Below are 14,111 nucleotides of genomic sequence, written 5' to 3'. Positions count from 1 at the left end.
TTTTATCCTGAAACAAACTATGGGTTTGTTTTCTTTTTTCCCTTAGGGATTTTTAATAGAAAGTATATTATAAGCTGCTATGCTACAAACCTAAGTAGCCAAAACAGAGATTGTTTAAGAGGAATTTTTTTATCCCTTCTTTATTGAATTTTTTCTTTTATGTATAAATTCATTTTCTACCAAAAGCCTATTCAGGAAAAAAAAAAAGTAGGCATATACTATACACTAACTTGAATAAAACTACTTAAAATCAATGGCTATGTCATATCCTGTAATAAATTAATGGAGTTTAAGCTAAAAAATTAATTTAAGCTAAAATACTCTAAAAATCAAGTTGCAGATTTTATCTGAAATCATCTGCTCTGCATAAAAAATGCATTGTTACTTTCTTCTAATTGTAAAGTACACATTATAGATCAACTAATTTCAGGAATAAACATGAAAAATTTTCACCATTCTACATAAAATTTGGTTGCACTTAATTGACTATATTACTGTCCCAGTTTTTTTGTAGAATGATGGTATATTATATGTTAAAGAAAAGCAGTTTTTAAAACCTGAAAATTCAGTGCAGATACTCCTTTGGAATTATGAAATGGCAAAATATAACTCAAAATTTTTTCATCATTTTGACTTGAAAATTTGGGGTTTCATTTCATTTGATTTCATATCAGAAAGAGCTACTAGGTCAGTTAACTCATAAAAAACATCTACAGTCTCATTAAAAGTCTTGGCAATAAAAATCATGGTCAACAATTCTTAGCTTGGAGTTAACACTTGTATTGTTGGTCCTTGAAAAGAAATAGCTGTTAAAACCTAGTAATGATTATAAATACTAATTTGCCTTAATAATAGAGTATACAGTTATCTCAGAATAAAACTTAAGGCTTGGTCTATCCCTTATAAAACACCAAAAAAATTTATTCTGTGACATTAGGCTGGTTACTTGCTTGAAAGCCTCCTTTACAAGCTGAGATTATTGTACTAAGCATTCTGTACAGACTTTTCCAGTCTTAATATTGTCTAAATCTCATTTGTAAGAAATGTCTCCCATGCATGAAACATTTCCACTTTGTCCCAAATGCTGAAGAATAAACTTATTTTTCTGATTGCAAGTACAATCTGTGCAAATATACAAACAGGAAAATCAGATTCAGATTCTAACATGAAAATACTTCTGAATATCATATGAATCTACTAAATAGAATCCTAATATTTGAAGTATTTACTTCACTTGAATTTCAAAATGTACACATAAGTTTTACTTAGGTTTCAAAAACTACATCTCTGGAGCAAAGCATGCCATTGACTGTCCAGTGAAATGACATGAAGATTCTCTAAATATTAATTTAACCATAAGAATCAGTGATAATGATTCAGAGGGTGCAGAAATTCTGCCCATAACACACTCACACGAAAGAATCTATAAAAAATGAAACAGAAGAAGATATTGTCTCAAGAGAGAAGAGAATGTGGGTAGCACAACTGTCAGTGAATTGTGGTTTCACTATTGGTTTGGACTATTTCCAAACAAAATAAAAATGACTTTCTAAGTATTGTCAGTCAGTTCAGTACGTATCATATTCTCCTATGAGCAAAACTTTATTTGCATTGATACAATAACAGAAAAAAATTTTTCGACTTAAGATTTTTAAAGACTCGTCATCACTCAGTTCAGTTCAGTTCAGTCACTCAGTATTGTCCGACTCTTTGTGACCCCATGAACCACAGCATGCCAGGCTTCCCTGTCCATCACCAACTCCAAAAGTTTACCCAAATTCATGTCCATTGAGTTGGTGATGCCATACAACCATCTCATCCTCTGTGGTCCCCTTCTCCTCCTGCCCTCAATCTTTCCCAGTATCAGGGTCTTTTCAAATGAGTCAGCTCTTTGCATGAGGTGGCCAGAATACTGGAGTTTCAGCTTCAGCATCAGTCCTTCCAATGAACACTCAGGACTGATCTCCTTTAGGATGGACTGGTTGGATCTCCTTGCAGTCCATGGGACTTTCAAGAGTTTTCTCCAACACTACAGTTCAAAAGCATCAATTCTTCAGTGCTCAGCTTTCCTTATAGACCAACTCTCACATCCATACATCCTCATCACTGGAAGGATATAAATTCAAATTCTCTAGCAAGGTACTGAAGATTTCCTTACCACCAACCCTCAGTGTGACTTCTAGCCTTTGCTTATATGCTTCTCACTCATTTTGTACACCCACCAATCATGCCACCTGAATTTTCACACTACATTGTTTTCTTATGTTGTTCCTTGTATTGGAAATGTCTTTCCAACTCTTCTTTGATAACAGATTTTATATGCAATTTCATAGTTGACCATAGATGCCAGTACTTCTGTGAAGTCTTTTCTTATTGCATCAGGTAGAGTTTGTCAGTCCTGCTGTGAGCTTGGAACTCTGTGTATGTGTATGTGTCTCCATCACTCTCTTAATCTGTCTATATGAAGTTCTTCCAGCATGGACTGAACTCCAGGCAACCATCTTGTTTTCCCAGTTCAGAATCCAAAAGAGACACTGAATAAATATTCATTGAACTAGATCAAGTTTACCTTTTTAAAATACCAAAATGAATTCTGTTGTTCCAAAGTGAAGAAATTTATACTTGGGTTTCTTGTTCTGCAGAGTTTCTTGTTGTTTTTTACTCCAACCAAAGCCTTTTTGAGAGTCTAAGACCTCAAATTTCTTTTACATGCACACATACAATACAAAGTTTAAAGTACTATTAAAGATTTTTTTAATTTCTTTTCTTTTTTTATTTTATTTTTTAACTTTACAATATTGTATTGGTTTTGCCATATATCAAAATAGAAGTTGAAAACATTACCAAGTCAAATTAACAGTGCATAAAAAGAATTATACACCATGACCAAGTGGGATTCATTCTAGGTAAGCAAAACTGGTTTAACATTTGAAGATAGATTGATATAATTCATCACATCAATAAGATAAACAAGAAAGAAACTCAATAGATAAGAAAATCATTTGACAAAATCCAACAGCTATTTATGGAAAATCTCTCAGCAAACTAGAAATAAAGAGAAACTTCCTCAATTTGATAAAGAATATCTACAATTAAACCTACTCATAACTTCATATTTAATGTTGAGTCACCAAAAGCTTACCCACTAAGATAAAGAAACAAGGCAAGGATATCCCCTCAGCACACTTGTTCGACATTGTACTGGAAGTATTAGTTAAAAGGAAGAAAAGACATACCCATTGGAAAGAAAGAAAGAGAACTGTCTTTGTACATGATATGGTCATCTATTTAGAAAATTATAAAGAATCAAGAAAAACCTCTTAAAACTAATCAGTGATTATAGCAAGGTTGCAGGACACAAAGTTAATATGTAAAAGTAAGCTGCTCTATGTTCCAGCAATGATAATTGGAATGAATAAAATAAAAAATGCAAGACTATTTACATTAGCACCAAAAAGGAAAGACTTAAATATAAATCTAAGACAAAATCTATTCTATGTTCATGAGTAGGCAGCCTCCAAATTGTTAGCATGTCAGTTCTTCCCAACTTTATCTACAGATTCTATGCAATCATGATAAAATCTCAGTGGTATTGACAAACTGATATTATGAATATCAACAAACTGATCCTAAAGTTTATACAGAAAAAAAAAAAGACCCAGAATAGCCAAGATAACATCAAAGGAAAAGAACAAAATCTTAGGACTACTGGACTTCAAGACTTGTTATAAAGCTACAGTGGTCAACAGTGTGATGTTGGTAAAAGAATCAACAAACAGATTGATGGAACAAAATGGAGAACCCAGAAATAGACTCACAAAAAATACAGTCAACTGGTCTTTGACAAAGAAGCAAAAATGGAAAACCTCAGAAAATAGACTTACAAAAAATACAGTCAACTGGTCTTTGACAAAGAAGCAAAAACAATTCAATGGAGAAAGGATAGTCTTCTCAGCAAGCCATACTAGAATAAGTGAACATTCACAAGCAAAAAGAAAAAGAAAGAATCTAGGTAAGAATTCTACATCCTTATCAAAATATTAGCTCAAAGCAGATCATAGACCTAAATGTAAAACATAAAACTGTAAACTCCTAGAAGATAACATAAGAGAGAATCTAGGTTATCTTGGGTTTGGAGATTACTTTTTAGATACAACACAAAAGACACAACCCATAAATGAAAAGTTGATATGTTGGACATTATTAAAATTAAATATGCTCTGCAAAGCATACTGTCAAGAATATTTAAAGAATAAAACACAGAATAAGAGGAAATATTTGTGAAATACATATCTGGTGAAGGACTGTTATCCAAAATACACAAAAACCTCTTAAAACTCAACAACAAGAAAATGAGCAACACATTCTAAAAACTGGGAAAGGGTCTGAATAGATACCTCATCAGAGAAGATATACAGATGGAAAATCAACATATGAAAAGATGCTCAATGTCACACATCATTCAGTTCAGTTCACTTTAGTTGCTCAGTCGTGTCCAACTCTTTGTGACCCCATGAATCGTAGCACGCCAGGCCTCCCTGTCCATCACCAACTCATTAGAAAATTGCAAATTAAAACAATGAGATACCACTATATACCTATTAGAATGGCTAAAATCCAAAACATTGAAACATCAAATATTGGAGAGAATGTGGAGCAGCAGGAGCTCTCATGCTTTGCTGGAAGAAATGCAAAATGGTACCGACACTTTGGAAATCAGTTTGGTGTTTTTTTACAACTAAATATACTCCTATCACATAATCCAGCAGTCATGCTCTTGGTGTTTACCCAAATAAGTTGAAAACATATGTACACAAATATTCCAGCTTTAGCCTGGCTGCAAGCTTGGAACCAACAAATGTATTTTTCAATAGGTGAGTGGATAAATAAATTCTGTTATGTCCATACAAACGAATTTTCTCCAGTGTTAAAAATGTGTGTGCTATCAGGCCATTGAGGGACATTAAATTCTATTTCTAAGTGAAAGAAGCCAATCTGAAAAGTCTGCAGATTATATAACTCCAACATGACTTTCTGGAAAAGGCAAAACTATGGAGATAGTAAAAAGTTCAGTGGTCAGGGATTTTTAGGCAGTGAAGCTATTTTATATTATATAATTATGGTATATGTATGGCATACATTTTTCAAAATCCATATAATTAACAAAACCAACAATGAACCCTAATGTAAGCTGTGGACTTTGGTTGATCATGATGTTTCAATATTGATAATTATGTATCAGTGGTAACAACTGTATAGCATTAGTTAGGGATTTGATAATGGAAAAGGTCATTTATATTAGGGGAGGATATATGTGGGAACTCTCTGAACTTTTATGGAATTTATTGTAAACATTTATCTGCTCTAAAAATTATTATAGTTCATTAAATTAAAAAATTGTATGGAGGAACTTCCCTGGTGACCCAGTGTTGAGGGTCTGCCTGCCAATGCAGGGGACGTGGGTTCAGTCCCTCATCTGGGAACTAAGATTCCACATGCCACGGGTCAGCTGGGCCCATTCTCCACAGTTACTGAGCCTGCATGCCTAGAGCTTGTGCTCTACAACGAAAGAAGCCACCACAGGAAGAAGCCTGTGCTCTGCAACCAGGGAGGAGCCCAACACATGGCAAACAAAGAGAGCTGCATATAGCAATGAAGAAGAGGCCATCGCAATGAAGACCCAGCACAGCCAAAACTTAAATAAATCAAAGACCAGGAATGGTATTAAAAAAATGTGTGGAAATCTCAAAGAATGTATCCACCAAGTGAATTTCATAGCACTATATTTTTATATTTCATACTGAATAGCAGAAGGATTTATTTCAAAATCCTATTCATTGTTATATTAGTAAGTTTGTTAATATTTTTCTTATAGTCAATTATATTTCTTCTATATATATATATATATATATATATATCTCCCCTCATGAAACAAGTTTCATATTTGAACACAGTCGACAAGGAGACATTTCTCAGATCACACATAAATGTGTTTGTAGAAGATTTCTAATTAAAAGAAGTTCAAAGACAACGTGGAATATATACAATATTATAATTGTCATAGAAAGTATAAAAATATGTTACATTTAAAATGAAGAGATGATTAGTGATTTTTGCAACAAATTAATTGAAATTAAGTATATAAATAAATATAAATATATAAATATAGGTGTGTGAGGTTATTAAACACTGGAAATTCACCATTTGAAGTTTCTTAGGTTAAAAAAAGCAAATTGCTACATGAAGTCGAGTTGAAATATATATAATTTTTTATTTTTGCCCATGAATATTGTCAAGTACTAGTGATTTCATTTTACTTTGATAACTTAGCCAACTTGGGATGGCCAAGCTGGGAAATAACTAACTATGAAAGGTGATTATATGATTATTAGGCTTTGTGTAAAGATTCAAGAGTAAATTTTCTGATAAAATGTGGTCACCATAAATTTGGCTAATTTATTCAACAAATAGTTACTGACTTCCTAGCATGTGCCGAATGATATGATCTCTGCTTTCAGATCAGATCAGTAGCTCAGTCGTGTCCACCTCTTTGTGACCCCATAAATCACAGCACGCCAGGCCTCCCTGTCCATCACCAACTCCTGGAGTTCACTCAGACTCACGTCCATCGAGTCAGTGATGCCATCCAGCCATCTCATCCTCTGTCGTCCCCTTCTCCTCCTGCCCCCAATCCCTCCCAGCATCAGGGTCTTTTCCAATGAATCAACTCTCCGCATGAGGTGGCCAAAGTACTGGAGTTTCAGCTTTAGTATCATTCCTTCCAAAGAAATCCCAGGACTGATCTCCTTCAGAATAGACTGGTTGGATCTCCTTGCAGTCCAAGGGACTCTCAAGAGTCTTCTCCAACACCACAGTTCAAAAGCTTCAATTCTTCAGCACTCAGCCTTCTTCACAGTCCAACTCTCACATCCATACATGACCACAGGAAAAACCATAGCCTTGACTAGACGGACCTTTGTTGGCAAAGTAATGTCTCTGCTTTTCAATATGCTATCTAGGTTGGTCATAACTTTCCTTCCAAGGAGTAAGCGTCTTTTAATTTCATGGCTGCAGTCACCAGGTCTCTGCTTTAGGAAAAAAATTTTGAAAGCTCCGACAGACTGGCAGTTATGAAGAACATTGCTGTGAGGTGGTGGTGCAAGTGTGCTCACTCTTCACTTCTAGGAGCCGTCTGTGCTGCTATCAAATTTATGTTCCACTGTGCTCCCAGCACTCACTGTAGTAGTTTAGCTGTCATTTTTATTCTGATGGTCTGGGTTCAAATTTCCCACTGCCATTTAGTAGTTGTGATATTGGACAAGTTATTTACCTCTCTTAGATCCTACTATCATATCTATAAAATCTAGATAATGTCTACCTCCCTGGAATGGGTGAGAAGTGAGAGATCTGTCTCAGTTAACTCTGGCTGCTATCACAAAATATTTTAGACTGGGTGGTTTAAACAGCAGAAATTTATTTCTCACATTTCTGGAGGCTAGGATGTCCAAGGTCAGGTGCCAGCCAATTTGGGTCCTGATAAAGTGGCTCTTCCTGGTTTGCAAACAAACATCTTACTATATCCTGATATAGTGCAGAAAGAGAAAGAGAGGGGGAGAGAGAGAGATTGAAGAGAGAGGTCATCTTTTTCATGTCTCTTCTTATAAGAAAGGGCACTAATCCCTTTCATGAGGGCTGCACTCTCATGACATAATCACCTCCCAAAGGCCCCACCTCCAAATGCTGTTGCATCAAGTATTAGGCCTCAGCATATCAATTTCAGGATGAAACAAACATTCCAATCATAGCAATATTTTATGTAAAAATGTCTAACCATAGGAAACAATACTTCATCATCATATGTGAATACACAAATGACCAAGACCTAACTTTGTCTGCCCTTAAGGAAATTAATCTTTTAACAAAGATTTTCTTCTTGAAAGAATCATGAGAAATTTGACATCTTAAGTTGAACATGATTACATGAGAAAAATTCATGGCTAATAAAGTTTTATTTGAAAAACAAATTCTTTAGTGCTCAGAGATTTATATTCCTAAGGTGTCCCAGTTTACTTCAGCTCCCAAAATATAAAGGAATGCTTATTTTATTTTTCAATAATTGCATATTACTATTCTTCCTAAAAGAGCTGATCATAAAGTAAAATGTACCCCACTGAAGTACACTGCAGAATTCTGATTAGTATTCTCTTAGACCCAAGCTACACAGCCTAAAAGCATCATTATTGTAAAGCTGGATCAGAATTCAGTCAAAGGAAAATAGTTGTTCGATGACTTCAGGAAGTCCCTCAGCTAAGGTAATTTGAAGAACTATATTACTATAGGAAAGAGTTTGTCAAAAGTACTAGAATACTTAGTCCATTTGACAAGACTTCTGTCGCCATGGTGATCGCAAGCTACACATTAAATAAGTTCTATATCTGTTGTTTTGAATTCCTACGCCATGCTTCATGTGACAGTTTTAACATGGTGACACAGCCTAGCTTGCCTAGAACCAGACAATGCTTGAGTAATTGAAAGAAGCTCTTTAGAGATGCATATACAGAATTACTGTTTAGTCGTTCAGTCGTGTCTGACTCTTTGTGACTCCATGGACTGTAGCACACCAGGCTCCACTGTCCATGGGATTCTCCAGGCAAGAATACTGGAGTGGGTTGCCCTTTCCTCCTCCAGGGGATCTTCCTGACCCAGGGATCCAACCCTTGTCTCTGTGTCTCATGCATTGACAGGCAGATTCTTTACCACTGAGTCCCCTAGGAAGCTAGCCTATAGAATAAGGTAAATAATTAAATGTATCATTAAGACAAAAACAAAATTAAAAATGGCTTCCTAATCAAGTTATACTTACTTAAAAGTTAATGAACAATGTCCCGAGTAAAATTAAACACTGACAACGTCTTTTCAGGAACATTCAAAGTTAGTATTGCATAAAACATCAAAATATATTTTTCCTCATGGGAATTATAAGCATAGAATGCTAAACCATTTAGACAACTTGAAAATTCTTTTCTCTGTATTTATTTATAAAATATATTTTAGAGTTTGAAAAGGATATAAAATGTTGTAAAATACTTTTTCTAAAATATCCCTGATTGTCACTTTTATGTCCAGATGAACAAAAAACAATGACAGATGCATGTAGGGCATTGCATATTAAATATTCAAAAATCATACAATTGATCACAATTGAATCACTGTAGAAACAAGGTAAGATCACCTTAGGAACCAATAGAAATATTATGCAACATAACATTTTTAACATAATTTTTGGTGTGATGTACGTTAATAGTCATGATCTGAGGAATTACGTATCATTGAACATAAGGATAGAGTGCTCCAGATGGTTCTTTAAAATCATTCTTTCCATCAGAAGGAAAAAAAAAAAAAGGATACTTTATCTTATTCATGATGCTCATGAAACAATATCTCAAATCAGCAAATTATATATTTTCAAAAGAAGGAAGAAACACAATTTTTGAAGTGATATTATTGAGCCCTTTAGTACTGCTAGCTGGGAAAGAAAGGTTAATAATTTTGAATTTTATTCCTCACATAGCCAGGAAGTCTGAACTGCCAGACAGTTCTGTTAGGATCTTTTACACCTTCAAATTTTAGTTTCTTTTTTGGATTTTAGCTACACTTGACATTGACATCAAGCCACAACACTTCTACATAAACATTTTTGTTAATATCCTAATGTCACTAATAGAAAATTGGTATTGATCATTTGGAACAATGAATAATAACTAATAGCCTAATAAAAGGTGGTGCTAGTGGAAAAGAACCTGCCAGCCAATGCAGGAGATCTAAGAGACATAAGTTCAGTCTCTGAGTTGGGAAGATCCCCTGGAGAAGGAAATGGCAACCCACTCCAGTATTCTTGTCTGCAGAATCCCATGGACAGAGGTGTCTGGGTGCTACAGTCCATGGGGTCCCAAAAGACTGAAGTGACTGAGCATAAATGAAAGATATTATTAATTATTGCCATCTCCTTTATACACATTATTTGATGTTCAAAACAATTATGTGCTGAGGAGGAACTCTAGTGCTGATTTCTTTTGTTACATGATTGTCCATTATTTCCGTTTTTTGTTGTGCCTGTTTCACAGGCCTTTTAAAAAAAATCTTGCAGAGAGAAACAGTATTGTTATATATACATTTTATCTTTTAGAGGATAATGTTAAAAGAAAAAGTGGATGCTATTTTCTATTTATTTGTCTTGATTAGATATATTCAGGTACCTAAATTAAAAAGAAAAATCCCTGAATTTTTTTAATTGAATATTTTTCTCTTTAAATTAATAGTTTTTATCTAGTAAATTATAATATTTAAAATTTAGCTTGCTATTTATAGCTATTTTGATCACACTTTTTGTGTGGTATTCATTTTTAAACATCTGGCAATAGTATAACTGGTAAAATTAAGTTTCCTTGGAAGCAAAGTTATGACCAACCTAGATAGCATATTAAAAAGCAGAGACATTACTTTGCCAACAAAGGTCCGTCTAGTCAAGGCTATGGTTTTTACAGTAGTCATGTATGGATGTGAGAGTTGGACTGTGAAGAAGGCTGAGTGCCGAAGAATTGATGCTTTTGAACTGTGGTGTTGGAGAAGACTCTTGAGAGTCCCTTGGACTGCAAGGAGATCCAACCAGTCCATTCTAAAGGAGATCAGTCGTGGGTGTTCTGGAAGGACTAACGGTAAAGCTGAAACTCCAGTACTTTGGCCACCTCATGTGAAGAGTTGACTCATTGGAAAAGACTCTGATGCTGGGAGGGATTGAGGACAGGAGGAGAAGGGGACAACAGAGGATGAGATGGCTGGATGGCATCACCGACACGATGGACGTGAGTTTGAGTGAATTCTGGGAGTTGGTGATGGACAGGGAAGCCTGGCGTGCTGCGATTCATGGGGTCGCAAAGAGTCAGACATGGCTGAGTGACTGAACTGAACTGAAATAATAAGTTTATTATTATCAATATATGAATTGATGTCAATACAGGCCAATTATGTGAGATTGGATTTAAAACATGCAGGTAAAAAGTAACACAGGACATCACTTTTTCTTTAAATTGCATATGATTAAGAAAATGGTTTTAACTTTCTGGTTTATTTTGCACTTATATACCTAGTTTTTCACTAAGTCAAGTTTATCTATGTGACAAAAGCAAATAAAATTTATTTAGAGCCTTTAAAAAAATTCGTTACTAATTGTATTGATAGTTTCCATTTATGAATGAGACTTTAAGCTGCTTTGCTTCTGCAACACTTGCATGAAATATGCACTTCATTTGTATTTCCAGCTGCTTGCAAGACATGTCTGTTACCGAGTCCAAGCTTGCTCTGCTCAACCACAACAAGCCAATAAATAGAAGAGATGAGGTGTTGAGGCAAAGAATACAACTTCATTAGTAAAGTCGGCTGACGGAGAAGATGCCAGACTAATGTCTCAAATTAACCTTTATCAGGATCTGGATGCCAGGTTCTTTTATAGAACAAATGTCGGGGGAGGTGTGGAAACAAAGTAAGAAGGCTATTAATCTTGCAAACATCTCCTAGAATGGCAAGCCTCAGGCAAGGGATGTGTTCATTTTTTCCTCCCTGCCATCCACAGGTGGACAGGGTCCTGAACAAAGGCATTTTTAATCAGGCAAAAGGACAGAATTCTCTGAAGCAGACCATTATGTATGTTTATAATAACAAAAGCAAAGAAAAGCAAGTGAAAAAAACAGTTCCAACATGGAGTCAAAATTGGCTTTTCCCTGCAACATGTCATTTTTGGGTATCTTGTTGACACATGAAATAAAATACACTCAAAACAAAGATAATGTCTTCCTCCAAAGAACTCTGTTCCCTATGTTCCATATCACAGTTGATGGTAGATTATCCTTCTATGAATCAAGAATTCCTGGAGTCCTTTTTTCACATGATCCTCAGCTTTTAAAAAATCTGACTTATGTCCTTCACCCTGATAAACTGTTTTTATTTCCTGACCAGTGAAATTCTAATCAACTGAAGAACCTAAACTCAAATGACATCTTTTCAGCAAAAACCTTCCCCAGTTTTAATAGTAGAACTAATCTTTTTTTCTGTTATCTATTTGGCTCTACTGGAGAACTTGTAATGTGCATGGTACCATATTTTTCTATTTATTAGCTGTTTCACATACTGTTTCTATGTACAGACCACTTCAAGACTTAGTGATATAAGACAGCTGATTTTACTTTCCTCATGATTTAGAGGATCAAGAAGTTCAGGAGGGGTCAACTGAGCAGTTTTTCACTTGGATATCTCCTGTGATTGCTGTCAGTTATAAGCCTGGACTGTGGATATCTAAAGTAATTTGACTTTTGGATGTCCAGGACGGCCTGCTTAGCTGGCTGGCAGTTGATGCTAGCTCGTGGCTGGGAGCTCAGCTGGGGCTGTTGAACTAAATTGCTTGTATGTAGTCTTGCCAGCCTGGCGGTGTCGGCTGGAGTATTCACATGGAAGCCAGCTTCCCTCAGAGCTAGCGCCCCTAGAGAAGCAGAAGCAGATAGAAACCACATGGTTTATCCTGATTTAGCTTAGGAATTCACACAGCAACACTTCCACTCTATTCTGTTGATTACAAGTGACTCAGCCAGACTGACAGACTGTCCAACCCACGCCTCCCCATTCTCTCTTCTGTCCTAAAATGTCCCTTCAGCTCTGTTGCTCTTGGTCTAATTCCTTGCCATCTCTCAAGCTCTTATTCTGTGCCACCTGCGGAGCCTTTCCTGATTCTATCATTGAGCTACCAGAGCCAATATCTTTTTGTTTGAGTTCAAAGAGACATTTAGTTCAAATCTCATATTTCCCATTTATTAATGAGAGCTACATGACCTTGGGAACATGATTTAATCTCCTTATGTGAAAAGCAAGGGTAATAACTGAACCAAAATAACTTTTAGGGTTATGTGAACACTGTGTGACTAAGCAGTAGAGAGCATTCCCTGTGATACCTAGTGAGTAGACAATATTAGCTATTATTCTTATCATATCATCTTTCTCCAAAGCCCATAGAATTGTATTTGTATATTTTTCTATCTACCATAATCTGCCCCTTATAATAATTTGTGGGCTTATTTTCTATCTTACACATACTTAGTTCGATATGTTACAGGCAGTTTATCCCAGTGGAAACCTCTGTCTTGAATATCAATGCAGAGCCCCTAGGTTCTTTATGCCTCAGTAAACATAATGTAAAGAATTTGCCATTTTTCTCTGTTATTCCTTGTAACCTTTTCTCCTCATGATTCTTCTTGCAGAAATTAGAAAAGAAAAATCTGGGAAGACTTCTTCAGTTCTGAAGGATAAAGGTAATAGAGTCAATTTAACATAACACTAGAAACTTATTAACAAAAGTATCTGAATGTGTCCACAGTACGTCAGTCATCTCCTTGCAGATTTGTGGGTCAGAATTACATATGACACTCATATATTTGAAATGTTTTGTTTATTTACCTGTCCCTTAAATACTTGCTTTCTGTTCACCATGATCTAAAAGTACTTTTATTATAATTTCTGAAAGAAAGGAAAAACGATGAAAAAAAATTAAGAATGAAAGGGTAAAAGAAAAGTGTTAAAATGAAAGTAAAGGATATAAGAAGGACTTGCTTCCATGCCCTCTGGTTCTTTTCTTTCTATCCATTCATTAAATCTGTATTTACTGCATAATCTTTCCAAACTTGCTAATCATTGGTGAAACAAAGATGGCAAAGCTAGGAATAGGGAGGAAGACTTGGGAATTGAAATTCTGAATTCTGCTATTTTCAGACTCCTAGTCATGTGCTGTCTGCTTCGTTGTTGTCAGGTTCCTGATTGCTATGGAAGAGCATAACATTCTTTTTTTAAATTTTCGACTTCAATCTCTTGAATGGATTGACTTTTCTCTCAATCCATCCAAATTCCAGGACTCTTTCTAAAAATAATGTCACATAAAACTTCAGGTCTTTTCTATTGAGGTCATAATCAAGTCTGAGGAATTAGAGAAGGCTTTTCTGAAGAAGTTATATTAAATTCAAGTACAAAGGGAGAGGAGTTATCCAGACAAAGATGTGAGGATTATTTGAGAG

At 35.3% G+C, this 14,111-nt stretch overlaps 1 protein-coding gene across 1 annotated transcript in view; it reads left to right on the top strand.

The window, feature by feature from the left end:
- LOC123327764 (triadin) overlaps positions 1-14,111 on the top strand; it is a 101,112-nt gene that overhangs the window by 30,961 nt on the left and 56,040 nt on the right. Inside the window, exon 8 of the mRNA XM_044924439.2 lies at positions 13,305-13,355. Coding sequence (XP_044780374.1) covers positions 13,305-13,355 — 51 coding nt within the window. The remainder of the gene's footprint in view (positions 1-13,304; positions 13,356-14,111) is intronic.

This window comes from Bubalus bubalis, chromosome 10 (assembly GCF_019923935.1).
Source record: "Bubalus bubalis isolate 160015118507 breed Murrah chromosome 10, NDDB_SH_1, whole genome shotgun sequence".
Taxonomy (NCBI): Eukaryota; Metazoa; Chordata; class Mammalia; order Artiodactyla; family Bovidae; genus Bubalus; species Bubalus bubalis.
This window is presented reverse-complemented; position numbering and strand designations above follow the sequence as displayed.